Source organism: Danio aesculapii, chromosome 18, assembly GCF_903798145.1.
Source record: "Danio aesculapii chromosome 18, fDanAes4.1, whole genome shotgun sequence".
NCBI lineage: Eukaryota > Metazoa > Chordata > Actinopteri > Cypriniformes > Danionidae > Danio > Danio aesculapii.
The window spans coordinates 3,014,088-3,041,533 of NC_079452.1; the positions used below are offsets into that span (position 1 = coordinate 3,014,088).

Here is a 27,446-nt window from a genome sequence, read left to right on the forward strand (position 1 = left end):
CCAAAATAAAACAAATAAGACTTTCTCCAGAAGAAAAACAAAATCAGACATACTGTGAAAATTCCCTTGCTCTGTTAAACATAATTCGGGAAATATTTAAAAAAGAAAAAAAAATTCAAAAGGGGGCTAATAATTCTGACTTCAACTGTATATGCGTGTAGGCTTCTGCCAGTATCAAATTGACGTGGTGTGATTACTCTCTGAAGCTTTTATCGTGGTATACAGTATTATCATGATATTGACTAAGCTGCAAAAAAGTTGACTTAACAGCTGTGATAACAAAAATATATATTTTATTAAACTGTGGATGGATAAGTACAATCTAACTCTTTACAATTAAGTTTTATTAAAAGGCACTTTATAGTTACTGTTTAAGTTAATAAAAACAATTGAATTTTACTCAACTCAATTTAATAAATCAATTACAACTTTTGATTTCAATCTGTTATTAGGCATTAGCTCAGAAATTAGCATCAGCTAAGATTAATAAATGCTTTTGTAGTTGTCATGATATTGACTTTAGTTAAATTTGATTAATGTTAACATATGGAACCTTGATGTACAGTTAACGAATGAAAAGCCTATAAATACATATCACATAATTTTCTATGTCGTAGACTGATTTAATGTGAAAATGTTAATGTTTGAAAATAAATTGCTTATTCATCAGTAATCATTTGATTCTGTGATGAACAACCGCTGCCAATATGACAATCTGAATATTCCTAAAGTTTATATAATAGAATTAATATTTATAGAATTATTCACTGTATTTTCAAGTGTACTGAATATCCGTATGTGTGTGTCATTTATTAATTATCTTTTTATACTTTATTGTAAATTATTATTTGCCTATTAAAAGTGCATCACACCATTGTTAAATGAAACATGGATCTGTGTTGTAACTAAAATGAAACCCTCTTTGCTTGACAGTGGTAAACGCAGCACACACTTTTTACAATGGCACAACGACTCTGCCAATTTCAGAAGAGGACCGCACACCCAGGAAACGCATCAGCAAAACACTCAACATGACCACCAATCCAGAAGAGAAGCGAAAGATCATCGGGGATACGTTTGTAAAAGTGTGTAGCAGAATATTTGTCCACTCATTATTATTAAATAGTCCTGTGATGACGTTACTGTGGAGAACGGTTGACCTCAGTTTTGGTTCGTCTAAAATGTAAGCTTCAATTAAGTCAACTAAGACTGTCTGCAGACAAAGGCTACATTTGCATGCAGTCACTAGTGGAAAAGTTTATTTATTCTATTCTAAAAAAGGTTCTATTGTTAAAAAGGTTTCATATGTGCACAACATTTTTAAAATGTTTCACATGTACACATGTGCAAACTGTCAAAAACAATGACATGACAGTAGTTTGCGCAGTCAACTTGATCATAATTAGTTCCTGTATTGAAGCGATGATTAAACATGTTGACAACACTGTGGGTTTAGAATTAGCCATGATGATTCAACTGTGCAGTGATGTAAATGGTGATGTAAATCCGCACTTTGCGAGAAGGTATTAATTGAGGTCGGAGCCAGCTCCAATTGGGCTGGACAAACCTCCTCAAGTTTTCATTTATTTATTGTTTTTTATATGACACAAAGTCCAAGCTATTGTGTTTTATGAATGTCTACACCTTACTCAACCTCACAATAACCTGTGCTTTATAAATGTCTACTACACCAACCCTAAACCCAGTTTACTTGTGGTGTAAGTCCCTCCCCCTTAAAGATCACCCAGCCTATATGCAGCCTTACTTGCACTTAGCTGAAGAAGCATTAGCAAACTTTTGAGCCTCCAAACCTTTTATATAGCATTAAGTCCTCCAGTTGAGAATGTGTAGGAAATAACAAGCTGATGTATAGACAGTAATGTGCTGTCTGTCATAGGTGGCGAACGAGGTGATTGGAGAGATGAATCTGAAGCCAGAAGATGTGTATCTGGCACAGGGAACGCTCAGGCCAGACCTCATCGAAAGCGCATCTCACCTTGCTAGTGGGAAGGCAGAAGTTATCAAAACACACCACAATGACACAGAGCTTATCCGCAAGCTCAGAGACGAGGTAAAGTGACATCAATCAAATGCACAGTATTTTTTAATGCAAATTTATGTGCTGCATAATTTTCAATCACGATCCATGTGATCCTAATTCTAAATGATTGCAGTTTGCATATGTTTATTGAAGTTCTGGTGATGACAGCTGTATGTTTAAATATGGGTTTGATTCAGAGAGAGCATTTGTCATGTGTAGTTATGAGATGACTTCATTATTGAGGCCTTGTTACAGAAGTATTGGGATAAACAGTGTTGGGTCATTTGAAACCTTGAAGCCCAGCAAAAACAGGATGTCTCATATGCTTTCTGCTTCTGTAGTTTTTGCAAACCAAATCAGAATGTTGTTTTTGTTAAACAATAACTGAGCCTTGCAGAACATTGCTGGATTTCTGGATCTTTTTTTTTTAAAGATCCTAAAAGAGAACATTTCAGAAACATCCTCTTTACCTTAAGGGAACATTATGAGTGATGTGATGAATAAAGATACTAGATCATCAAAATATCAAAATAGAAGAAAAACGTTTTCCTGAGAATGAGTATTGCTTTTATTGTTGTAACAGTTATTTTGCTCTTTTTTTCACATTTGTGCAATTTAACAGCATAATAGTAAAGTGTTTGTGCAGTGTGTCAATATTGGTGAATTCAAGCAGGGAAAATGGATTTCTAATGTATTGGGCTGTAGTAAATTTAAGACCCCTGTGGAGTGTCAGAATAGAGGCACACAATAGGGAGTCTTGTCATCTTCGTGTTATGTGAACTCAATTACGCCTTCACCCTAACTGATATTTTACTGGTTCTTCTGAACGTTTTGCCTTTTAGGGGAAAGTAATCGAACCGCTGAAGGATTTCCATAAGGATGAAGTGAGAGCACTCGGTCGAGAGCTGGGACTTCCTGAAGAGATCGTCTCAAGACATCCTTTCCCTGGTGAGAGCCTCAGAAACCATTTTTTTTGGCAAATAATTATTTAAACAATCGGTTCTGCTAACAATTAGTTGGGTATTCTAGTTTTTGTGAAAGGTTCTTAAGGGTGCTAGCAATCCTTAAATGCTTATTTTAATCAAGTGTTAGAGCTTAGAATAAATTGCTTGAAAATGTAGTTGTTTTATAATAACTTGTTACTAAATGGGTAATGAGAATGAACTATTTTAATAAAATAAAATAGCATAAACTCTGCAATTCGTGTCTTTGCCTGTAGCTTGATCTGTTTGTCCTTTTTTCAGTTCATGAGTGAACAACTAATGAACTTTAAATAAATATACATTTAAAGTGATAGATGAATATTTTTAACATCTTTTTAAGTAAATAGTATTAATTCAATGTCGGGCTTGTGGCAAACATGGCTTAGAATACTATAACAAATAGCATCTGATGAAACGCTCAAAAGTACATGTATGTAATTTGCCACACTCAAAATGCTGGAAAGGTTTGAAAAGTGCTTAAATTTGACTTTGGAAATGTGTAAGAATCCAGTGTGAACCTCCAAGAAAATAAACTATTTATGCGCTTACAAGATTTATATAGTTTATAAAAAATATTTCCCCCGTGTCTAATTGGTTGCTAAATTCTATGCGTGTCTATGTTTATGTAACTGCCGTCCTGATGTGTTAGAACATTGAACTTGCAGTTTGTCCACATGAACACCAGAACTCAAAAAAGACCTAGGCAATGCAATTTTAAGCATGTCTTAATTTATTCCTAATGGCCCTTTCATAATTTAATCTCCCTTCATTTGTTCCATTTGTTTGATGTTCTTTCTTTTGTTGAACACACACAATAAAAAAAAACTATATTTTGAAGAGTTCTGGAAACCAGCACCCATTGACTTTCATAGCATTTTCCCTGTTGTGGCTGTCAGTGGCTGTTTGGCAAAATATTTGCTTTTGTGTTCCACTAACTAAATAAATACCTGAAAAACTGAATGAAATAAATACATTAATTAAATTAAAAACATTAATTACATTAAAAACACTACTTTGTAACTGCTTGAAAATAATTGGCAGGAATATTTTCATTTTTGAGTGAACCATGTTTTTAAAAATGCATGATAAACATGAAACCAATAACAATTTCTGAAAGGCTGCTTGCTGAAGTTGTGTAACGTGTTTTGCAGGTCCTGGTCTGGCCATTAGAGTTATCTGTGCTGATGAGCCTTACGTCTGTAAAGACTTTGCTGAGACTAACAACATCCTGAAAATCATCACAGACTTTTCTGCCAGTGTCAAAAAGGTGTGTGTGTGTGTGTGTGTTTAAAGATTTGCTTCTTGTAGGCTGAATTATTGACACTGGCCTTCAATAATTTATCTTTTCAACCTAAAAGTATTAAAGCTTTCTGATTGAGTTGAAAGTGGACACTTGAAAGCACACTGTGGTTCCAGCTCCCAGTGGATTATATATGGCATGCTATAAAATCTCAATTCTTTTGATGTCATTCCGTTCAGCCTCACACCCTTCTTCAGAGAGTGAAGTCATGCATATCAGACGAGGAGGAAGAGAAACTCATGCAGATCACCAGCCTTCATTCACTAAATGCCTTTCTACTGCCAATCAAAACCGTCGGTGTCCAGGTAAGCTTTTTTGTCTGCCGTTTATTTACTTTTATTTAGATCATTTTTTATGTGAGCATGAGAATAAATCGATCAGCATTTTTTGTTTGTTGGCAGATAATGTCTGTTGTCTGTTTTGTACTGACATCTAGAGGTGTGGTTGCTGCATCAATGCTAGTTTTCAAATTAGAAATGCCATTGCACAAATGCACTCTTAGTACGCAGCCATTTTTCCTTTAGAATCCGCATGCAAAAGAGTAACTGCATTTCCACTGGCACGTTGCAAGCTCAATGGAGTGTGCATTTTCAGCTAGTGTTTTTGGTGGCTTGTTTTAATTTTTGTTTTATTCAAGTCTTTGTGTGAGGCTGAGAGTTTAGTTTTGATTTGTTTTAGTCATGTTCATAATCACTTTAGTCTAGTCAGGTTTTAATTGCTTAAGTCTGAGATTTTTAGTCTGATGACCATTTTCATCCATGACCATTTTTGTCAATGAAAACTGATAAAATTTAGTCTAGTTTTATTCAATACAGGGTTTCCGTGGGGTCTTAAAGTCTAAAATAAAAAAAATCTAAATTTTAGGCTTTAAAAAGACTTAAATTCGCTGTTCTAGGTCCTATATTTTTGCACGGGTCTTATTTTTCCGATGTCCATGTAATGCTATATCTAATGCTCATTTAAATTCTTTTTTGTTGTTGCTTGGTTTTCGTGCTGTTGTAGTTCTTTTTCACTAGTCCAAGTGTAATTTGCGGTATTACAACTACAAATGAGACCAACATGCAATAGCCAATCGGCTTTCTGTTAATGAACTCCATTCGCGAGGCGCTGTGTTTGCCATGGCAAAAGTGGAGACCCAGGTTGTTTTAATATTACAGAATGTTTTTCCACCAGTCAAAGATTTTACACTGATGTATATATTACAATTTTGAATTTGAAACAATTTACAACTTACAAACTAAAATGAATTAACAAATTATGTTTTTTTTTGTTTTGTTTTATTTTTGCCATAATAAAAAAATATAATTGTAGAGCAACTCATGTTCTGTTGCCATTAATATTTAACTTTAACAGATAGAACTGTGCGAGATATGAACAAAAGCAAGTGATGCATCAAAGTTTGATTTTAAAAAATCTTGAATGGTTATAAAAATCGTTATAATCATTATAATAAAATATAAAAATAATAAAAATTAATTAGTTTATAAATCCTCAATAATATTAATGATATGACCTAGTTTGGGAAACATTCCACTTCTCTGTTTATCCGTCTGATTTTACTGTCTGTTTCTTTTGACCACCCCCTGTTATTAAAAGAATATCTCTATGGCGAATGCATCAAGTACAAAAGCCCGTCCGTTTTCGTGAGGTGCGAGATGCGGTGCCAGACGAAAGTATTAATCAGCCTCAAGATGTTTGTTTGTTTGTTTGTTTTTTCTGTAGTTCAATGGTGCATCTAACCTGTCTTTAGTACTGTTCAATTTGAATACATTTATTTTACCACTAATTTTGTGATTTTTATATTGTTCTATAGGTATTACATTTAATACTTAATAGTCTTAAATTGTTTAAAAGTCTTAAATTTGTCATTATAATATCTGCAGAAACCCTGCAATAAATTGTTTTGGTCTCTCATTAGTAATGCAACTGTTAGACTTGTCACAATAATCAACATATTGACTTATTGTGAAGTACTTGGAGATGACCTCAGTCGTTTTTGCCATTGCAATATATACAAATTTTTCAATGACTTTTACATTCTACCTCATCTGTGTCAAAGTTTATAATTGGGCATTTACCTAATAGGACATTGAGTAGTATATATCAGGGCTTTTCAATTGGCGGCCCGCAGGCTGAACCCGGCTCCCTAGGCAATTTGTTCCGGCTCTCCAAATTGTGTGACCAAGACATCAAAAATAAATTTAGTTCAGACGAAAAATGGCCGCTATAGTTATGAAGTGACGTGCGTCTGTTCAATACAGCATGAGCTGCAGAGGCTGCGCAGAGCGTGAGTCATCATAAGCAAGCGGCGTGGGCAGCCAAAAACATTCAAGTGGTACATTTGGATGTTCACTATTAACTGCGCTTTAATTTGTCACAGTTAATTAATCGTAAAGGTTTCTTCAAGCTGCATTTCTGTTGCACGGAACAAAACAAAACTGCTGCAATTAAACAAAGTTATGCCAAGTTGCCAACTGTGCGCTAGTTTAAAGTTCCATGTATGTACACTGAGGCTAATACACACGCACACCGGATTAACCATAGCAGCGGCTGTTCCCATATCACGTCTTTCTGTTTGCAAGTTTGTTATTTCTAATGTAAGAATATATGACAATATGTGCGCACAAGCAGAGCAACGCGCTTGTGTCTTTCCGGGCGCACGCAGCAGAAAACATCTCACGGTGTGAGTTGTGCATACCTTTGAGTGCAATGTAAACAAAAGATATGTTAGAAAAATTATTATTGAAATGATTATGTATGCATGAACGCAGATGGCAACAACAATTAATCTAAATAGCTATGTACTTAGCCAACATAAAGCTTGAATTTACATTAGACGTGATATTCGTGAAACCATGATTATTCTTCAAACTATATAATCGTACAACCAAAATCTATAATCGTTCATCCATAATTGTTATGCAGTTCAAAACATAACATATGAATGTGTCTGAATGTAGAAGAAGCCTACTTTTGTTGTGCTCTGAAATACATTTTAATGTTTGTAAAAAAAAAAAAAGAAAGTCTATTGTACAATGCACTGATATTATGTAGTTTCAAAATACAATATGTTACCATTTTAATGTAGAAAAGCCAACGTGGGTGTCTTAAGGAAAAATACAGCATACGGGCTCTTATATGCAGTTGTGTCATCACTCATATAGCAAGTCATATCTCTCCGGCCCTTCGTTTGGGATGCTTTTCATGAACCGGCCGTCATTGACAAACTAATTGAATAGCCCTGGTATATATGATAGGACATTTGCCATTTTACCATCAAATTATAGAATCTAAATAACCTTAAGGCTAAGTAAGTGTTTTTGGCTATTTGCATTATTATGCTGTTATATAATCATTATGTAATCAGTGGCATAAAATGATCCCAAAATGACAATAATAATTAATAGTAATAAATAGACAATATTTCACACAACAATAATTCCTTATTGTTATATTTAACCCAGTCAATATAAGTATCTAATAGTAAAGAAAAATGTGATGATGTGTCTGCAGCCACACGACACTGCACTCACCAAACACCAACTATAGGTGGAGTGGAGAGACGGTAGCTATGTTTCCATCTCAAAATGCAAATTAACTTTATGCACAAAACTGGAATATTGCACAACAGATGTCCGAATAAAGCAGCGTTTCCATCCAACGAGTCAAAGCGAACAAAATCGTCACTTCCTGATTAACTGGCGCCAAGTATCAACAGTAAAAATGGAATTTGCTGCAGTTTGAGAAGCTGCGTGAATCTTTTCTTTATTTAATAAATAACTTGCGGCTCAAAAGGCAATCCTGACACTGTTTAAAGGCGTGGGACACAGAGCACAGATGCTCTTGACAGTTTTGGAGGTCTCTAATAATATAATAACACTTGAGGTGTTTTAGAATGACCAAAACAACATTTCAAATGTTTTACTGTGTGCTCGCCTGCTGGTTTATCCATTCGCACATTTTTATCATCACGTGATCTCTTATAACAAAATCACATGACTTTTTTTTTTTTTTAATGCGCATACTGGAATTTGTACGGTGTCGGGGAGGGAGATCACAAGCGTTCTACACTGTTCTAAGCATATGTATGCGAGGAACGGGGGCTATGGCATCTCTTTGGGAGATCAAAACAGGTTTATGAGGACAGACCGGGGCTGGCGGGCATGCCGTTGCAAAACTGCCCAAATTTTCACTACCCGCCTATGTCATTTTTTACCCGCAAAAATAAATTCAAAACTGCCCAATTGGGCGGGAAACCGCACAATCTGGCAACACTGACGATAGTTTGTTCTGTAAACTATCGGAAAAATATATAGCTTAAGGGGGCTAATAATTTTGACCTCAAAAGGGCTTTTAAAAAACTTAAAACTGCCTTTATTTTAGCCAAAATAAAAGAAATAAGACTTTCTTTAGAAGAAAAAATATTATCAAACATACTGTGAAAATTTCCTTGCTTTGTTAAACATCATTTGGAAAATATTTAAAAAAAAGAAAAAAAAAAATTCTACGGGGGCTAATAATTCTGACTTTAACTGTATTTAGTCATACATTTAATTGACGAAAGCAACACTATTTTTAACGCATTCATACAGAAGATGAGCATCAACAAACATGCTGTGCATTATGCTCAACTTTCATAATGACTGAATTGAAAACACTTGATGCACTGCTCTCGCAATGTGCCAGTGGACATGCAGCGTTAGTGCCTAGCAGCAGAAAGCCAGCTCCACTAAAGTGACTTTTCACATGTAAAGTAATACCAAAGACTACAGAATACACAAGACATGCCACTCGTATACTTTTGAATGGGGAAATGTGTAACTGTCAATATGGTGAATGAAGCCCCGCCTTCTAGTACAGGAGCCAATCAGCGATTGCTATAGAATGACAATTCTCTGGGGGAGGGGCTCTGACCAGACGTGAGTTTCTGCAGATTTTGTGTGATACGAACATTTAGAAATGAAACTAAATAGACAGTTGTTTTTGTTTAATTTTATTGGTTATTTGTAATATGGAATTTAATCGTAAGCTTGGCTAGTAGTTTTGGAGAATTTGATGTTTCCCCATGCAAACAGAATGCCCGGGTATACTGCCCGAGAAGCGTTTCAAAGATGGCCACTGAGTAAAATGACTTGCCTTAAAGGGACTTTGGTAATACTTTATCTGAATTTTCAAGGTTTACACTAATACATGTATGGGAATGTTTGGAAAACAGCTTTTGAAAGCTAAGTAATGTGTGTCTTTCCCCCTCAGTCTTGTCATTAACAATATGGCTATTAGCGGGTTCAAGCACTTTAAAGCATTAAAGCACATTGTGTAAAATGGGGTTATTTAATAGATAGCAATCCTGGTAATAATAATAAAAAAAGATAATTTTGGCCAATTGTTTTCCTTTTTTATTTTTTAAGATAATATTTTTAACTGTTAAAGGGCTACCTATAATATAAGAATTCTAAAACTGCTCATTTAGTTTAGTTTGATTTAAACTGTCTCCAAAACGACAGACTCTTCTGTCTGCTTGTATCTCATTATGACATTTTTCCTGTCTCCACATTTCTGTGGTTAGGCTTTCAAACACACACTTTCATTTCACAAACACTGCTACTGTTATATGCTCTGTTGCTTTGTTTAATTGGGATTTTTAATGCTGCTGCAAATGCCCAAGCGCTGTTCATTCTGTCCATTAGTGTAACGTATAGAGCAGTAGTTGGTCTAATGCTATGTGCAGGTCTCATGATATTTGTATTTATAGACAGCTTTTCAATCAGAGTATCAGTTGAAGCTGGCTTGCATCTCAGAGATGAAGCCTTATAGACAGAAAACACATCCAGACAGAGGCAGTCAGCGTCTCACCACACACTGGCTGATGACGCATGGCTGGGTGTTTCTCTAACAAACAGCCTACTGCTAAAATTACCACAGTCTGCAGACTCTGAGCTGGGACATGCTGACAGGCAGGGGGAAGAGTTTTAAATACCACACACTGTATTTATGCATGTTGGCAAGCCTGTAATGGACTATATGCACAGGGACTTTTAATTTTAAGCCAGCTCAGACATTTTCGGTGAATTGTCATGTTATTGTAAACTTTCCACTTTTGTTTAAAATCAATGATTGTCACTAGCTATGTTTCCATCCAAAAATGCGAATTAACTTTATGCGCAAAACTGGTATATCACATAAAAGATGTGCAAATAAAGCAGCATTTCCATCCAATGAGTCAAAGTGAACAAAATCGTCACTTCCTGATAAACTAGTGCCAAATATCGACAGTAAAAACGGAATTTGCTGCAGTAGGAGCATCAATCCTTTCAAAAACATCCAATAAGGTGTGGGAATTGCTATCTAGCACCGTTTGAAGGTAAAGCTTCATTTTCTGACTCATGGTGACAGGAGCACATGGTATGAGAAGAAGTGAAGATTATTTGCTTAGTTAACCTCATTTAAAGTAACATAAACTGTACAAAAATGTGTGTATTTGTGTAGTTGTAGAGATGCCTTTTGTTGGGTTTTATCAAGTTTTTTTATTTTGTTATTTTTTTATTTTACATGTTCAGAAATTCAATTTTTCTTTTCGTTGCCTCAGGGCAATGTTGTGCTATAAGTGGTACTTTTCCAGATGTGTTTACTGACATTACATGTGGGCATTTTCACATATTATCATTATTACATATTGTATTATTTTTCATTTAATTTTTACTTTTTTAACATATTTTGATAGAAAATGGATGTAAGCTTGTTTTATGGTAGTAAAGAGCAGGATCCCAGAGTTAGGCAAATCCCATCTGAGGACACTGCAGTGACCGTGGGGAAAACAAGGTTTGAGCAGAAGTGTAAAAAAAATAGCTTCAGAAGTTCAAAAAATAGCTCTGACTATCATTTATAAGTGATCAGTTTACACAGCAGGCAGTACACAAAATAGGGGTCTAATATGTATGGCCAGTAACCAGTAACAAACCAATATATACAGTGCTCAGCATATATATGTACACCCCTCACAAATCTCGCATTTAAATTAATATTAGATCTAGGGCTATCCTAACAAAATAATCTATGATAACGGTCCAAAATGAGTTCACCTAAATTGATATGTTAAAGAAAAATATTGAATAAAAAATGTAAATGAGCAAAATTCAACAGAAACAAACAAAAAAAAATTAGTTGAAATTTTGTAGTTTTGTAATTTTTTCCCCAGTATTTCATATGAATTTAAATGTATTATCCTCTATTTCTAAAAATGTTCGGTGTATAAAATAATGTTTAAATAAATATATCAGTTTAATAAATCGGTTTTGTTCAAATGCACCAAAATATATGACCTATATTTTACAGATAAATGGATAAAAATAATAATTTTCAATGGGGTGTAGTCAGTTATGCTGAGCACTGTATATGTTCTTCCCTTTTCTCTTAATGATTCTGTTACAATTTGAATAAGATTTGTCAATTATTATTGCTCTCATGATATTTAACATATATTATGTGCAGAATTTTCATTGTGATTTGTACCATTGTTACATAATCGTGCGACGCTGAGCACGGACTCTATTGATTCTGTAGGTCATAAATAATATAATGATACTAATATTTAAGCATTAAGGCGTTTTAGAATGTCCAAAACAATATTTCAGATGCTTTACAATGTGCTCAGCCTGCTGCTTTGTCCATTTACACACATTTTTATCATCACATGATCTCCTATAAGAAAGTGACATGACTTTTTTAATGGGCAAACTGGAATTAGTTCGGTTGAAGCCTTTCCATCGCAGTTTATGCACATATTTTCTTATTAAATAAAAATTCTTACTCAGCTATGTGCATATGTTTTTCATGCGCATTTTCAAAATGTATGCGTATCTTGGCGTTTCCGTTTGTTTTTTTTTATGCGCATATACAAAATGCGCATAAAAATAGGTGAATGGAAATGTAGCTACTGTCCGATTAAGAAACAATATTAAGTGGGTCTCTCTCTAGATGAGAAGCACTGCATTAAATATTATTTTCTACACCATGCCTTTAAGATATGGGAATTTAATTTACCACAGAAATTCCTTTTTTTTTTTTTTTTTACACTTGCATCAGATACGTGTCAGAGATCGTATATCTGAATACACATAGATATAAGCACACATGTTCATTTTCTTTTTCAGCAAAATATATTTACCTATATGTGCGCATGTAAATATATATTGTGTACATAAGAATAAAAAGAAAGAAAAAGGGGAAAAAATGGATGAGCTATGAAAAATTGTAGGGGGTATTCTATCAGAATTGTCATCAGCTGTATGAGATGCTGCATCAATTTTTGGTCTGTTTTATAAATTTCCATTATAATTTCAATCCATGCATTTAGGGTAGGAATTTCTTGTGATGACATTTTTTGGTAATATTCTTTTTAACAGCCACCAAAAGGATATTTATGAAATTTCTCCTGTATACATCTAAAAAATATAATTTTTCCAATCAAAGTGTATCGCAGATTTAAAAATATACACACTTATATTTAACTCTCATTCCATATGATCTGTCTGTACAGGGAGACTCGCGATCATACAGTTATGTTTGTGGAGTGAGCAGTAAAGAGGCTCCTCACTGGGATTCTCTGATGTTCCTGGCCAGACTCATCCCTCGCATCTGTCATTCCATCAACAGGTAATGTCAACAGATGGACTCTTTGCTCTAGTGCTCAACAGAGAGGAATATATATATATAGCTCCAGGAATATTCACTGATGTTTAGGTCAAATCTTCCACACGTACACTTTTCCCTGCTTTCATTTAAAAACAAATCTGTGTCCAAATGAATACACTCCGTGATGCCTGTCATGGGCACCCCAAACCAACAGGTGGCGATAATGAAACTTTTATGCCTAGTTCACAAAACTAAACTGGGTATTAAGTAAATTTCGTGAGTAGATTGCATTTAAGTCAATGCAAACAGAGATAGATTACTTTCCTACTGTTGAACATTGCGGAATATTGTGCAGACATTGCCTCTGCGTCTTGTTGGCCATGTTGGCCAATTAGAAAGTAGAAAACAGTGAGCACGGGCTTGTCATGAGGCGAAATTTCCAGTTGTAGTGTCCACATTAGCACGCTATACCTGTAGTTTTGTAAAATCTTCACTCTGGCCAGAATTTTCAGAAATTTTCGGTTTCAGTCACCAGATATTCTGTTTTCATGTGGACAAACTGTGAAATTGAACCCCGTATTCGTGTGAACAGTATCTTAAATGTAACAAAAGCTTTTTCACTTGCACGTTAATATATAAGAAAAAAAAACAGCAACACCCAAAGCTACAAAAACATCATATTTATTAACTTTAAAAGGAAGGTTACATGTTTGAAATAAATGACAAGTGTCATTGAATGTAAGAATGCAAGTGTAAGAATGTTGTTTTGTACAAATATCTTTTAAGTACATTTCTTATTGTCCATTGTCAGTTATATTGTCTTCTTTTTTTGTCCTTGTTCATCTCTGCAGAGTTGTTTACGTCTTCGGTTCACATGTAAAGGAACCGCCCACGGACATCACGCCCACCTTCCTGACCACTGGTGTACTGAGCACACTGCGACAGGCAGACTTTGTTGCACACTCCATTTTAAGAGAGTCCGGTAAGAGCCGTCTGCTGCATTATTATAACCTTTTACATGTGTAAACAGTCCAACCACAGCTATGGCTACTGCGAGAGCTGTATAAACACTTTTACCACAGTTATGTCTCTGAGGGAAAAATATGCTTTGCCTAGACAAGGCAACAAATGTTCATAACAATAATTCATTACATTTCTATAGCACTTAACACTCAAAGCACTTCACGCATTTGGAGGGAATTGCTTAATGTCTTACTGTTTTACTGACTTGGATTTCTGGTATTTAAATGGTTTTAACAGTAAAAACATTTCACTTTATTTTATAACGGTTTTGAACAACAATATTAGTTATTATTAGTATTTAAGATTTCTATTTATTTATTTAATTGTTTATTTGTATTAACTGCACATTTTGTATGTCTCTTTTATTTGACACACAATGATCTGTTCATGGATCTCTTTGTTAACGACCTGATGATCTGAATCAGTCAGTTCAGAATAAATTCTAAAGTAAAGCCAATTTGACTGTAAATTTGTTTTCCTGGCTTTGCCCAAATCAGATTGTACTTATGAGGCATGTTTGATTAAAAAGTTGTGTGCATTATCCTTAGCTTTCACCGTGTACCTTTTGAAGGGGTTATGTATGCTATTTCAAGTTCAGGTATTCAATGAATTTGTTCAGCTCCAAGTTATTCAGATCATGTAGAAAGGCTTATTTTGAAAAAATGCTTCATATCACGTTTATTTATATGTTATTTATTTTTTTTTATAAAAATTTTCCCTATTGATATCACGGTTGCCAGATTTTCACAACAAAACTAGCCCAATTAGCCCAAAAATCAAAGTTTGTCATCGATTGTTACTATGCTAAATATTGTACGTCACCGCATGCATTATACATGGGTTCTTATTTTAAAATGACTTCATATTAGCAATTTTAAAGATTCTCTTTAAAAATAAATCAGCTTACTGATAGCATAGCTGGCATGTTGTGTCTTGCTGAATATGTGTCACCCAGTTGAAATGGAATTGATCCTTAAACTTGTAGGCATCTTGTGGGACAAATTTATAAAACCTAAAATAAACATTCAATATATTATTTAAATTGTAAGTCAACAGACTTTATTCTGTAGAAATTACATATTACTTATGATATACATATACTTAAAATATAATACTTTTGCAGTTAATACTTAACATCAATCCTGGGGGTTCCCGCCAGTCTGTTACCATGGAAACAAAAACAGCCACACATGCAGTCTCCTCTAGAACCCCTGCATCTCAAAAGTGGGGACCACTGGTTAAACACAACCATGTAAATATAATTAATGCAGTTTGTCAAACTATTAACCGCTTTCTTCGTTTTATTTTTTTTTCCCCGTGGGTTAAAGTAGCCCGATTCTATGGGAAAATCGCAGAATTGGCAATTGGGTGAGAAGACGCAGTGATAACCGACGTCATTGGCAAATATAGACACAGTTGAAAACTTGTGTGGGACATTCGTTAAAATTAAATCAATTATAGATGATTTTGCAGGACAGTTTTAAGTTCAGTCTAGTGGGGTTATCAACCATCTGAAAGACATTTGATGCATCACAATAGTTTTTAAATTTATCAGTTGGTGATTACTGCCAGTTTCAATCTAAATCACCAAAAACTATTAATTCTTTAGCATCAAGATCTGAAAGAAGCTGGAATAAAGCATGAAGAGCACTTGCCAACAACTGTTATGCTTTGATTTTTTTTTTAGACTTAAAGCTCAAACTAAATATTGAAACTGTTTACTTGCTGATTTGGATTTCAAACCTGTTTGACTTTGTTGAAGAAAATATTTTGAAGGAAACCAGTAGCTACTGACCACAATGTTTGTTCTCTTATATGCTGTAAAACTGCAGGTTAACTATGTTTATATATATATATATAATAACTTGTATTTGATTGTAATGCGATAATGTGGTCCTTTTGTAAAGCTGCTTTGAAACAATCATTGTAAAATGTGCCATACAAATAAGCTTGAATTTGAATATATGTCAGTGGTTACTGGTTTTCAATTTTCTTCAAAATTGTTTAACGTGCAGGCTACTCGAGTAAGATCAGTCAGATGCCAGTCATCCTCACACCGCTGCACTTTGACCGTGACCCGCTGCAGAAACAACCATCTTGCAGACGCTCCGTCGTCATCAGAACCTTCATCACCAGCGACTTCATGACCGGCATCGCTGCTACTCCAGACAACCAGATCCCAGAGGAGGTGAGAATTTTGATCTTCTAGCCACAATTTTTCCCCTGTCCACCTTTTTCTGCGTGTTACAACTGCATTTGAAAGTGATTAGTTCCCCGGTTTGGGGAACTTCCATTTCAAAGATTACAAATCATTTCACATAATAATGTTGAGCTACAAATAGTGTATATACAGTTGAAGTCACAATCATTAATTAACAATTATTTATTATTAATAAAGTAATTATTGGATTGCTTTAAAAATATTTACCAATTGTTTAATGGAGAGGAGTTTTTCAAAACATTATTAGCATACTATTTTTACCTCATTTCTAATAAATAATTTATTTTGTGTTTGACTGTGACAGTGCATTATTTCACAAGTTACTAGTATTCAGCTTAAAGTGCAATTTTAAGACTTTAGGCAAACTAGGCTTAACTAGACCTTACATATTAGTAGACGATTTATTGCATTACAGTGGATTGTTCTGTGGACAATAGAATTAAAAAAAAAAATATATATATATATATATATATATTATAAAAAATTCTTATCATATTGACCTTTTACCAGAAAACACTGGAAATATACACATCATTTGGATATATATATATATATATATATATATATATATATATATATATATATCACAGGAGGGATAGGAATAGGGAAGGAATAAATATGACTTCAATTGTACATAGTAAAAACTGAGGGAGTGGTATGTTTTGGAATTCTTATTTATGCTTCATTTTTGTACAGGTTTTGTACAGTAAATATGCTCGCATATTACAAGTTAGAGATGTTTGAATGAAAGGTGCATTTAGGCCTGTGTGATAAACCATTTGATCATGGACGATCAAAATTACTGCACGATCCACTTTTTCAGAAAAATCGTTGTATCACCATAGGGTTTAAAAAGGAAAAAAAAAAAATCCAAATAGCAGAATACATTTTTTACTACACTCATTGCCTAAAACAAAGTTTTATATTTTTAATATAAAAAAGTGAAAAAAAATAAATTGCACTTTTGGAAACAAAATAAATAATTTTCAATGTTTTTCATATTACAAGTAGGAAATAAGCAGGATCTCTTCTAAATAAACTAACTCATGTATATTCCGTAAATAATATTTTAAATAGTGCATTTTTTTGCATCTTCTGTAAACAAATATTTTAATTAAAAAAACTATTTAAATGGAATGGAAAGTATGCCGCCATCTCAAGGCATTGGAGCAGCTTCCAATGATCGTTAGTGTAGTGCAAAGTAACACAATAGTAACAAAAAGAGCAGGGTCACATGACTCCACATGTGATAAGGTAAGTAATTGAAAAATCATCTGGAAGAATTTGATCGATTATTGGTTCTGAATGTCGATTTCGATTACTTTTCGATTAATCACCCAGCCCTAGTGGAGACACAAGCCTAATAAAGGTGACCCGTACCATACTGAACTGAACTGTACCACTCAGTGGAAATGAGACCTTATTAACCAATAGAGTGAGCACTCCCTTGTTCTGTCCAATCAGCATTGTCCAAACCAACCCTAAGTGATGGTGTTTCAATTTCATTCGCTAATTCCTCAGTTTAGACGGCCCTAAGTGACTTTGGTTTAGAATAATAGAATTGACTGAGTACATGAGTTTCACAGTTTGCATCTCATTGTACCCAGTTTTAAAAACATTTAATTGATTGTTTTCAGTTTAGTTGAGTTTACTTCCATTATTCATGTGGCATAGGAAAAAGGTGGATAAATGTGTGTTCTTACTCTCCACTAAGCAAGGGCAGGGTGGAGAACTGGTTTATCTCAGGAGAGATGATGAACCAGTGATTTATTAGTCCTCTTCACAGTAAGTGCACATTGCCTTCTAGCGGCGAAATAATAATTACATTTTGGCTCCTGTAATATGGATTTCCATATTTTCTGACCTCAGTGGGGTGACCCATATAAATTTCACATGTCATTTATGTATTTTTGAATGTTTTAATATATTTAGTTGGGGGTGTTAAAATAATAAAATGGTGAAGTGTTTAGTGAGCACATGTGGGATTTGCTATCAGTATATGAGATGTTGCTTTCTACGTTTGCCTTTGACTGTGAGTACTGAACATACTAAATCCTTGCCAGTGATCATGCCAGTCATTTGTCAGTGATATCTGACTTCTGCTTGTGCTGTATATACCACAACAGATACTTTACGAGGCATAATGTTCATCAATCAGCTGAACTAAAACCTTTAATTTCTGTAAAAAACTGAAAGTGAGCTCAGTGCTGCTCAGTCTGTACCGACATGAAATTCTGAAACTGAAAAAAAAATGATTGACTTCTCATTCATAAGTCATGGTGAAAGAGAGCTCACTAAATACCAAAATGTTCTTTGTGTTGGTATAGTAAAACTAATATACAAAATATTTTTTTTTTTTCTTCACCATCTTAATACTAGACTGATCACATGCCTGACACACAGAATCTTTCATATTTTCCATCCCATAAAGCAATGTTGCCACCTTCTGCACAAACTGATTTGTGCAAACCTAATTTTAATCAGAGCTGCATATTTAAGGTACATGTCATTACTGTGTTAATATACAATGTGTTGTTTAAATTACTGAAACATTAACAAAATCTCACGTGAAATTCAAATGAAAGTAAATATTCTTGGGATTTGAATTACAACAGTGTTTGGAAATGCCTCCATTACAACACACACACTCACAAAACAATAATAAAATGAAACACAAAATGTTCTTGCCCTCAAAATTACCTATTGGTATTAAAAAAAATCAAAATCAAAGCAAAAGTTGACCAGATTTTGCCATGAGAATAAACTTATTGACCTAAACAGTGTTCTAACTGGTTGAGAAGTTCTGTTGTCAGTCGAGTGGATTTTATCTTAACTTATATGGTGTTTGGAAATTGTAGCATTACATGAAAAAAGATGCACAGTATAATAAATGATGAATTGTTTACTGCAGGGGTCTCAAACTCAAATTGGTGGGGGGCCATTTCAGTGACTGACAATTCATAGGGCCGTTTTAACATTCAAGCACAAGAAAATATGACGTAATTGGTGCATCTTAGGACAACAGACATAATGTTTATAATTTAAGCATTACCACTCACAAATCAGCACTTTTTTTGCTTCACACAACCACTGAAATATATCAGTGGCTGTTTAAATTAGCATTTTAATATTTAAATAGTCAAAATAATAATGATAATAATAATAATTATTCTGTCCCAACCAATTCAGGGTTCCCGCGGGTCCTTAAAGTCTTAAGGTCTTAAATTAAAACTGGGAAATTAAGGTCTTAAATTGTCTTAAATTTACCGTAAAGTGGCTGTTAGGTATTACATTTCTTCCCTGTGTCCTTAATGACAATAGGGAACCACAGTGGTTCACCGTAAAACATTTAATAGTTGATTAATTTAGTATGCGTGAAACAGGAGAGAAATGACAGTCTCCATGATTTATTAGCTTATTACGGTAGGTCGGCTACAGACTCTTCCGTCGGTCTGCTCCTGTTTTCTGACATTACTTGGTTGTCAAGGTGTGGTTCAAAATGCAAAGATGGGAAAGTGTAAATTTAATGATGAGGCAATGAGGCATTGTGTAAATTCTGCAAAAAGACCTTTTCGTTAGGGACCATGGGGCTCAAAGCCATCAAGTCACATGAAAGGAGGAAAGCACCAGCGCTAACTTGTTGCAACAGCTTGTCATAGCAATAGCAGGTCCAGTTTAATCCCTGCATTGTTTGCAGCTAGACCTAACAATGTTACTAGTTCAGACTAAAGCTTATGATATTTGCCCAAACCCGACAGATTTCTATAATTTTGAGATATGTCCAGCTGCAGACCCGCAGAACCACACACGTTTCAGGCACACACAGTCCAGCACACACAATCTAGGCAAACCATATATGGTAACTAACTAACTCCTTAGGAGCGTTATCGCCACCTATTGAATTTTACAAATATGGTTTCCCATTTCAGTCATTATATCATTATTATGTTGTAACAATCATTTTAACATCTCTGCAGTTTCTGAACTCAAATTATGTAAATAAAAATAATTGGTTAAACACTTATGACTTTATTCACGTGTCCGAATACACAAAGAAAACATAATGGACCCTCTAATTGTAGAATTAAGTTTAATAAACTAATTCAGGATCTTAATATTATCATACTTGGTTATAATTGCCTTGTTGTAAAATATAAAAAGCAAACAATAATGTGTCATTAAAATGAATTACTATAGTTAAGCATTTATACAATATAGTTATAAACTGATTATCTTAACTCATTATCTGACTATAAACTACTATCTTTTACCAAACTAGCAACTGTTTATATATATATATATATTTATATATATAATTTATTAATTTTATTTTTTATTAATTTTATTTTTTAATTAATTTATTATTTATTAATTTTATTAATTGTCAGCAGTTAATTTGTTTGTAATGCTAAATTTGTAGCTTTATGGTTTAAAAACAATATGTTGCTTACTATAAATTACTATATGATTTAATGTGGAAAATCATTAATAAAAAGTTATTAGAAAATTAAGCAAAAAATACTATAAATCGCTTGAATAAAATATTAATATAGTGTTATACATTTATTACATGTAAAAAGATTTTTATTACAAATAAAGATGTATTATTGTCTATATTAACTTGCTATTATTTCATTGATTATAAATGAATTCATTAAATAAATTAAACCTGTCCAATTTAGATCGTTCAGCAAGGCCAGCAAACTAGTATCTGCTATATTGACTCTGTCAGATAACAATGACTGATCATCTATGATGACTGATAGGACACTGTTCAGTCTTTTATATTGAATGGCGATCGGAAACAACGCTGCCCATTCGCCCGTCTCGATCGCAACATTTGTGAAATAGTAAACACTATTGTTTATTGTGTACAATATTTACACTCATACACTGCGTATTATGGTAAAGCACTAAACAGCAGTGTACAGTGAGCTGACAGGGAAGATGAAATGAATGTTTTTGGTGGAAGATGAACAAACAATCCTACCCATACCCAAAATATGCTAAATTAGCCAGGTCAATAGTGCTCAGTGAGCGCAGGACTGCACTAAAGCCATTTACAGTGGATTCAATGATGTTCCCCCACAAAAACACATAGCCTAATCATGATGAGTAAAGAATTTTCAAATTATAATTAAATATTAAAATTAAACCATAAAATCATAATGTAGACAGTATATAGGCTAATTCTGGCATTAATCTTTTATTATTCAGCTTCACCGTCACCTTAATGCAGATTGTGAAGAGAAGTTCCGAAACAAGTCCCACAGAACCTTTATCTTAATTTCATTATTTCCAAATACCCGTCATCATTTATCATTTATTTTAATTTAATTTGTTAAGAAAGACCTATTTTCTGATTGGTATGTTGGCCAATTTAAAGGCTAAGTGTATGTACCCAGGCCTATTTAGAGTACTGAGATGTTAAGATGTTACAGAGGACTTATTTTATTTTACAACTTAAGTAATGTTAACATGCATATAAACCACTCATTCATGAAAAAAGTACTGTGTGCATGTGCACATTTGAACAATGTTGGGCTATAAACGGGTTCAGGCTTTTTAAAAGCTGTCAATCAATATGTACTTGTCGGGCTCGGGCCCTATTGGGACTAACTTTTATGGCCTGATTACAGGTCTAGTTCAGACGCCACCTCACAGTCAGCTATAACAGTTTCTTTTCACCGCCAGACACCCAAAAGGCAGGGACTACTGTGACGAGGCACAATTCATTTAAATCTAACGAGGATATTAAATTGAGTAGCCTATTCCAAAGAAATTATGAAATTTTTGGGTCTGAAATTATATTTGTTGAGGTCTTTAAAAGGTCATAAAAAGCATAAAATTTTTCTTTTAAAATGGTGCAAGAACCCTAAATTGTTGCTTTACCAAAAGTCTAACATAGCGTAAGAACAGCAGAATACAGTTTGGGTAACTTTACTGACTTTACTGTCAATTGTTCATCTCAGTATTTTTCTTTTTTGTAAAACTACAACAAAGAGGGAGAAAGCAAGTATACAGTATATTCACACATGCTTTCCGCTACATTCATTCTTCCATGGCGGGGCGCCATGCCAAAATTTATCCCGCCACGGCTACATTACAGCTTCTCATTCAAAAAATTATATATTTTTTAATAGCAGGTAATAATCACACCAAAACGTATTAAAGGGTAAGTGAATTATAACAGCGCAACGCTGTGCGTCATTTGTTTAACCCTTTAAGGTGACGTACTGACTGACAGGTGCGTGAGGCCAGCAAACACGACGTATAGCCGTTTCACTTTACTTCAGGACGCATTAATACCGCTCTGCAGGTCTATTGGAGACATTCATAAATTTTCTTAGCAAATCTAACAAATGCTGGAGACATACTCATTATATACACAAACTAAATTGCACTTCAGCAGCGTTTATTTGAGAGCGCACAAGAAGATCTGCACACTTTTGAAGCGGCTTATATTTGAGGGGACATGCAAAGACATTTTGTGCACGAGCAGAGGAAATCGGCGTGCAAGCAAAGAGATCCGCATGCTCGTATGCTATTACATAAATGCGATCTCGACTTCTAATACTGCGCTCAAGACATTTGTCATTGAAATAACGCCACAGGTAGTTGGTAGATTTGTGTAAAAAAAGGCCTGCCGCCACAGCTGGAAAAAATCCTAGAGGAAACACTGTCACATATACTTTAACTCGTTCAATTCAACCTGCAGTAAAATGTACATAGTTTTCATAGAAATCTCAATACGCATATGAGGAAAATCTATTAAATGAGACCATTTGAATCGAATATTAGCAGAATTAGCATATTTGTTACAACACCAGCATGTGTAAGCCATGAAAAAGTGTGCAACAAAATACAGGTGGTATAAAACTGATAAACATCAAATGACCCTTGAATATTTACAAAAATAGAGCTTTAATAAAAATAGAGCACTTATGCACATTTATTTCAATGTCTAAATCAGCCCCAGAAATAATCTGCATGTGCGTTAGTCTCAACCGTATGCTGAGAAAAATATAGTGCAGTAATTTTTTAAATGTCCAATAGGTGAGGGTCAAAACCACAAGTGGCTATTTGCATAACAATGATAGTGATTCAAAACATACGGCCGAATCTCGTTTTATTTTTGACATCAGTTGCAGGTTGGAAGGAGGAGGAGGGGGGGCCGTAAATTGCCCAATTACTGATTTTGGGTGATCCATAAAGTAACTGTAATTTTTAAAATGTAATCCAATTTAATCTCACTAACAGATTTTGGGATTGTTAAAAGATCATCTAGATTGCATGTCAGTTAAACAGTTACTGGCCATAACTGAACACTGGATATGCTTTGTGCTTAACTCGTTCTCTTTTGGCCGCAGGTGGTTCTCAAGATGGTGAACGAGATAAAGAAAATCCCCGGCATCTCTCGGGTGATGTATGACCTGACGTCCAAACCACCGGGAACCACCGAGTGGGAGTAGAGCAGTGGACTCTTGGACACTTTGATTTCTCCTCGTCGACTCCTCTTCTACCTCCCCCTTTCCCAGTACTGCTACATTCCCCCCCAAATCCCCTTTTCTCCTCTCCTGTGCACACCCCCTCACCTCCTTTAGGCTCACCAGCCTGTCATTGTCCCGCTGAGACCGGAACATTCCCTACAACGGCAGGTTGTACTGTGATCAGCGCTAAACTGATGATGCTACTTCAGTTGGGCCTCATTATCTGGGGTCGGTTGTAATATTGGTATTATGTTGTTGTCATTGTTATTATTATCATCACTGATGATGATGATGATGATGATGATGATAATGATAATGATACACTGACTTTTTTTGTATCAGCTGTCTGTGTTTATTGCATTGTGACTGGTCACTCCTCCAAACTTTCTGTTGTAGCCACCGAAGGTCTAAGGTCATATTAGGGCAGTCAACTGTCCACGGGCAGCATGACACCAACTAAACAGCTTCTATTTTTTTTCTTTTTTTACGTCCACCAGTATAAGGATGAAGTTTGGAGTTGTGCTGCTTTCTGCCTTTTTAAGATAAGCTTGATTTAACTAACCCAGTGTTGAGTTCTGTTTGGATTGCTCGCTCTGAAATTTGCTTTGGAAGTGGAAGAACTAGCAGTCGTAGCTCCTTAAATCATGACCAATCCATGTTTATTTGCCAAATCCAGAGAAGAGTTGAGTGTTTCGTGATTGGCGCTCTTATGCAGTGACAGGTTGGTTTGTCGCAGAGGTTTTGCTGTGAAGGAAACTCCTAAAATCAGGAGTCTTCCTGAAATTTTGTGCCTGTTTTAACTTTCGTTTTGGTTACTTTGTTTTTTCAGGGATGCGACTTCATTTTATGCTGCATTTTGTTTAAGAAGAGGATTATTGAGATTTGAATAGTGAGAATAAATATGTGAATATCTGCATTTTACACCACCGTCATGGCTGAGTTTGCCTGCTCTGGTCTTACAAACATGGAAGATCAACAGTGTACTTATTTTCACCAATAAAGGCCTTGGTATTTTTTTTTTTTTGCGTGTGTGTGTGCAAGGAACAGCAATAGTGTTTCCAAAAGCAAGTTGAAATGAGATTTCTGTTGTTTTTTTATGGAGAGAGAAAGAGGTGATGGACAGGACACAACCTGAGGGCCGTCCCGCACCATACACCAAGTTCTTCTGAGCCGCGTTTAGCTGAAATGAATTTGGACCATGAGTTACAGTCAATGTCCGAGTCCTCTTCATATTGATATTCCACTCCTTTAACAGAAGCGTGTCTGTATGTATAGAGAGAGTGGGCTTTCATTGCAGATCTGCGTTTAGCCCTCTGTCTAATTTATGGTGTAGAGAATCGTTGTGATATGATAACATGCTCTGTATTTATTGTCTTTAAAGATTTCATTTCAAGAACCTTCTGTTGTCATGATAGCAAAAAAAAAAAAAGAAAAGAAAAAAAAACACAAGATGAATTGACTTGTCTTAATTGCAGACCTTGTTCTTAATGTCTTTTTCCTCAAGTGTCACCTTTGTGTATATTTTACTCGTCTATTAAAAATGACAACTAACAAGTTTAAATTCCTAGTGGGTAAACTGCAATATTACACGATATTCAGTTTAATTTATGCAATTCAAATGTTGATTTCACCCTCCTCCTCCTCACCCCATCCCTTTATTTTTTGTCTACATGAACAATGCTGTTTTACCTTAGTATTGTGCCTCAGACCAAGCCACCGCATGCAGTTTGAAACTGATATTTGTATAATGCAAACTGAGCTTTAATAAAGAACTCTGTGTTCAGATTTCTCTCATCAAAAAAAAAGCTTACTTTGATTGATTTTAGGTTTACAGTTGAAGTCAGAATTATTAGCCGCCCCATCCCCCTCTTGATTTTTTTTTTCTTTGCCATGATGACCGTAAAAAATATTTTACTTTATATTTTTCAAGACACTTCTATACAGCTTAAAGTGAGATTTATAGGTCTATTTAAAGATCGAAGCGCAAAGCATTAAGGGTACGTCGATTTCACTTTTGCTATTTTTTTTTTTTTTTTTATAATTATTTTTTAGGGGTTTTCACCTTTATTTGGACAGGACAGTAGAGAGAATTGACAGGAAAGTGTGGGGAGCAGAGAGAGGGGAAGGATCGGCATAGGACCACGAGGCGGGAATCGAACCCGGGTCGCCGCGAACACCAGAGTGCATGTGTCGGTGCACTTTTCCACTACGCCATTGGCACCGACCACTTTTGCTATTTTAAGGCCGGAAAGACATGCTCTGCGCCGTGGCGCATGGTCTAACAGGGTTGAGCTTATTCTTTTAATGAGTTATGGGTGTGTTTTGAGAATAAACCAATCAATGTCTCATCTCCCATTCCCTTTAAGAGTCAGTTGTGTCATGCCATGGCGCATTTGCTATTTACATGGTGGACTTTGTAAGTGGAAAAAACGACATGCTTCATTAGCGAGAAAACCATCTGCAGCGAGAGAATGAGCCTTTTTTTTTCGTGGATAAGGAAACGTGTTGTATGCACAGACATCCATTAGCCTACATAATTAATTTAGTTTGTTAAGCGCAAAGATTTGTTTCAAAACTATTTCTAAATTCAGTTACTACTTCCAGCAACTAAATAAATGAACAATAATTGCGAAGTGTGGTCAAACAACTGAGTTATATCCAAATACGTACTATGCCCCATATGGTCCAAAACCAGACAGGTGGACAAATCTAAGCTTGTTTTTAATAAAACAAATATAAATATGCATATAATAAATAATACTGATAATAATAATATTATACAAAGCACATTGTCATGAATAAACTGAAAAAGCCCCTGAGATGAAGGCAGTGGTTTTTATATTAATGTAGAAAATAATATTTTTTGTAATATTTTAATCCTTTAATTCTTTTTTCATTTGTAAAGATATTTGCATATTGCTGTACATCCTGTGTGTATTAAGCAATGTGTAAGTCACACAACTGGGCTGGACTTTAGACCTGCTCTCAGCTGGTCTATTGAGCAGTCTATTTTAGTTCCTCACAGCAGCAACGTGCCAACAGTGCGCCTTAACACACCTCTTATCTAGACCGAAACACCCATGAGTCCACAAAGTGGCACAAATGGATTTGCTATTTAAACAACATGGCGGAAAACAGGAAAATAAAGGTTGCGCTGGTCTGAAAATAGTAACATATCATAGAAACACGTCTTGCGCCTTATTGCTCCGGATGTATGATAGGGTTCTTAAAGGCTTAACTAGGTTAATTAGATTAACTAGGCAGGTTAGTGTAATTAGACAAGTTATTGTATAACGATGGTTTGTTCTGTAGACTCGAAAAAAAATAAAATAAATTGCTGACGGTGGCTAATAATTTTGACGTTAAAATGGTTTGTAAAAAAATTTAAATAGCTTTTATTCTAGCAGAAATAAAACAAGAAAAATAAAACAGATTTTTCCAGAAGAAAAAATATTATCAAACATACTGTGAAAAATGCATTGCTCTGTTAAACATCATTTAAAAAAGAAACAAAAAAATTAAAAGGGGGGCTAATAATTTTGACTTCCAACTGTATATATTTTGGTCCAAAATCAGGTGTGGCTTGTTAAAACATTTTTTTTTTTTTTTTTTTTTTACATTTTTGTGTAAATAGCATTAGAACTGACATGGAACTGACTTAGTGGTATATTGCTGTTTAAAAGTCAGCAGTTTTTCACAGCATTCATTTAAACATGCAGAACTTTTCATACAGGGGGAAAAAGTGTAATAATCTCAT

General features: G+C 34.7%; 1 protein-coding gene across 1 annotated transcript in view; it reads left to right on the forward strand.

Moving 5' to 3' along the window:
* Window positions 1–24,705, forward strand: part of gmps (guanine monophosphate synthase) — a 37,343-nt gene extending 12,638 nt beyond the window's left edge. The window contains exons 8-16 of the mRNA XM_056478244.1: window positions 934–1,085; window positions 1,898–2,071; window positions 2,884–2,989; window positions 4,176–4,291; window positions 4,504–4,629; window positions 12,861–12,976; window positions 13,807–13,937; window positions 15,994–16,166; window positions 23,570–24,705. Of these exons, the coding sequence (XP_056334219.1) occupies window positions 934–1,085; window positions 1,898–2,071; window positions 2,884–2,989; window positions 4,176–4,291; window positions 4,504–4,629; window positions 12,861–12,976; window positions 13,807–13,937; window positions 15,994–16,166; window positions 23,570–23,671 (1,196 nt within the window). The 3' untranslated portion in view covers window positions 23,672–24,705. The remainder of the gene's footprint in view (window positions 1–933; window positions 1,086–1,897; window positions 2,072–2,883; window positions 2,990–4,175; window positions 4,292–4,503; window positions 4,630–12,860; window positions 12,977–13,806; window positions 13,938–15,993; window positions 16,167–23,569) is intronic.
* The last annotated feature ends 2,741 nt before the right edge of the window (window positions 24,706–27,446 follow it).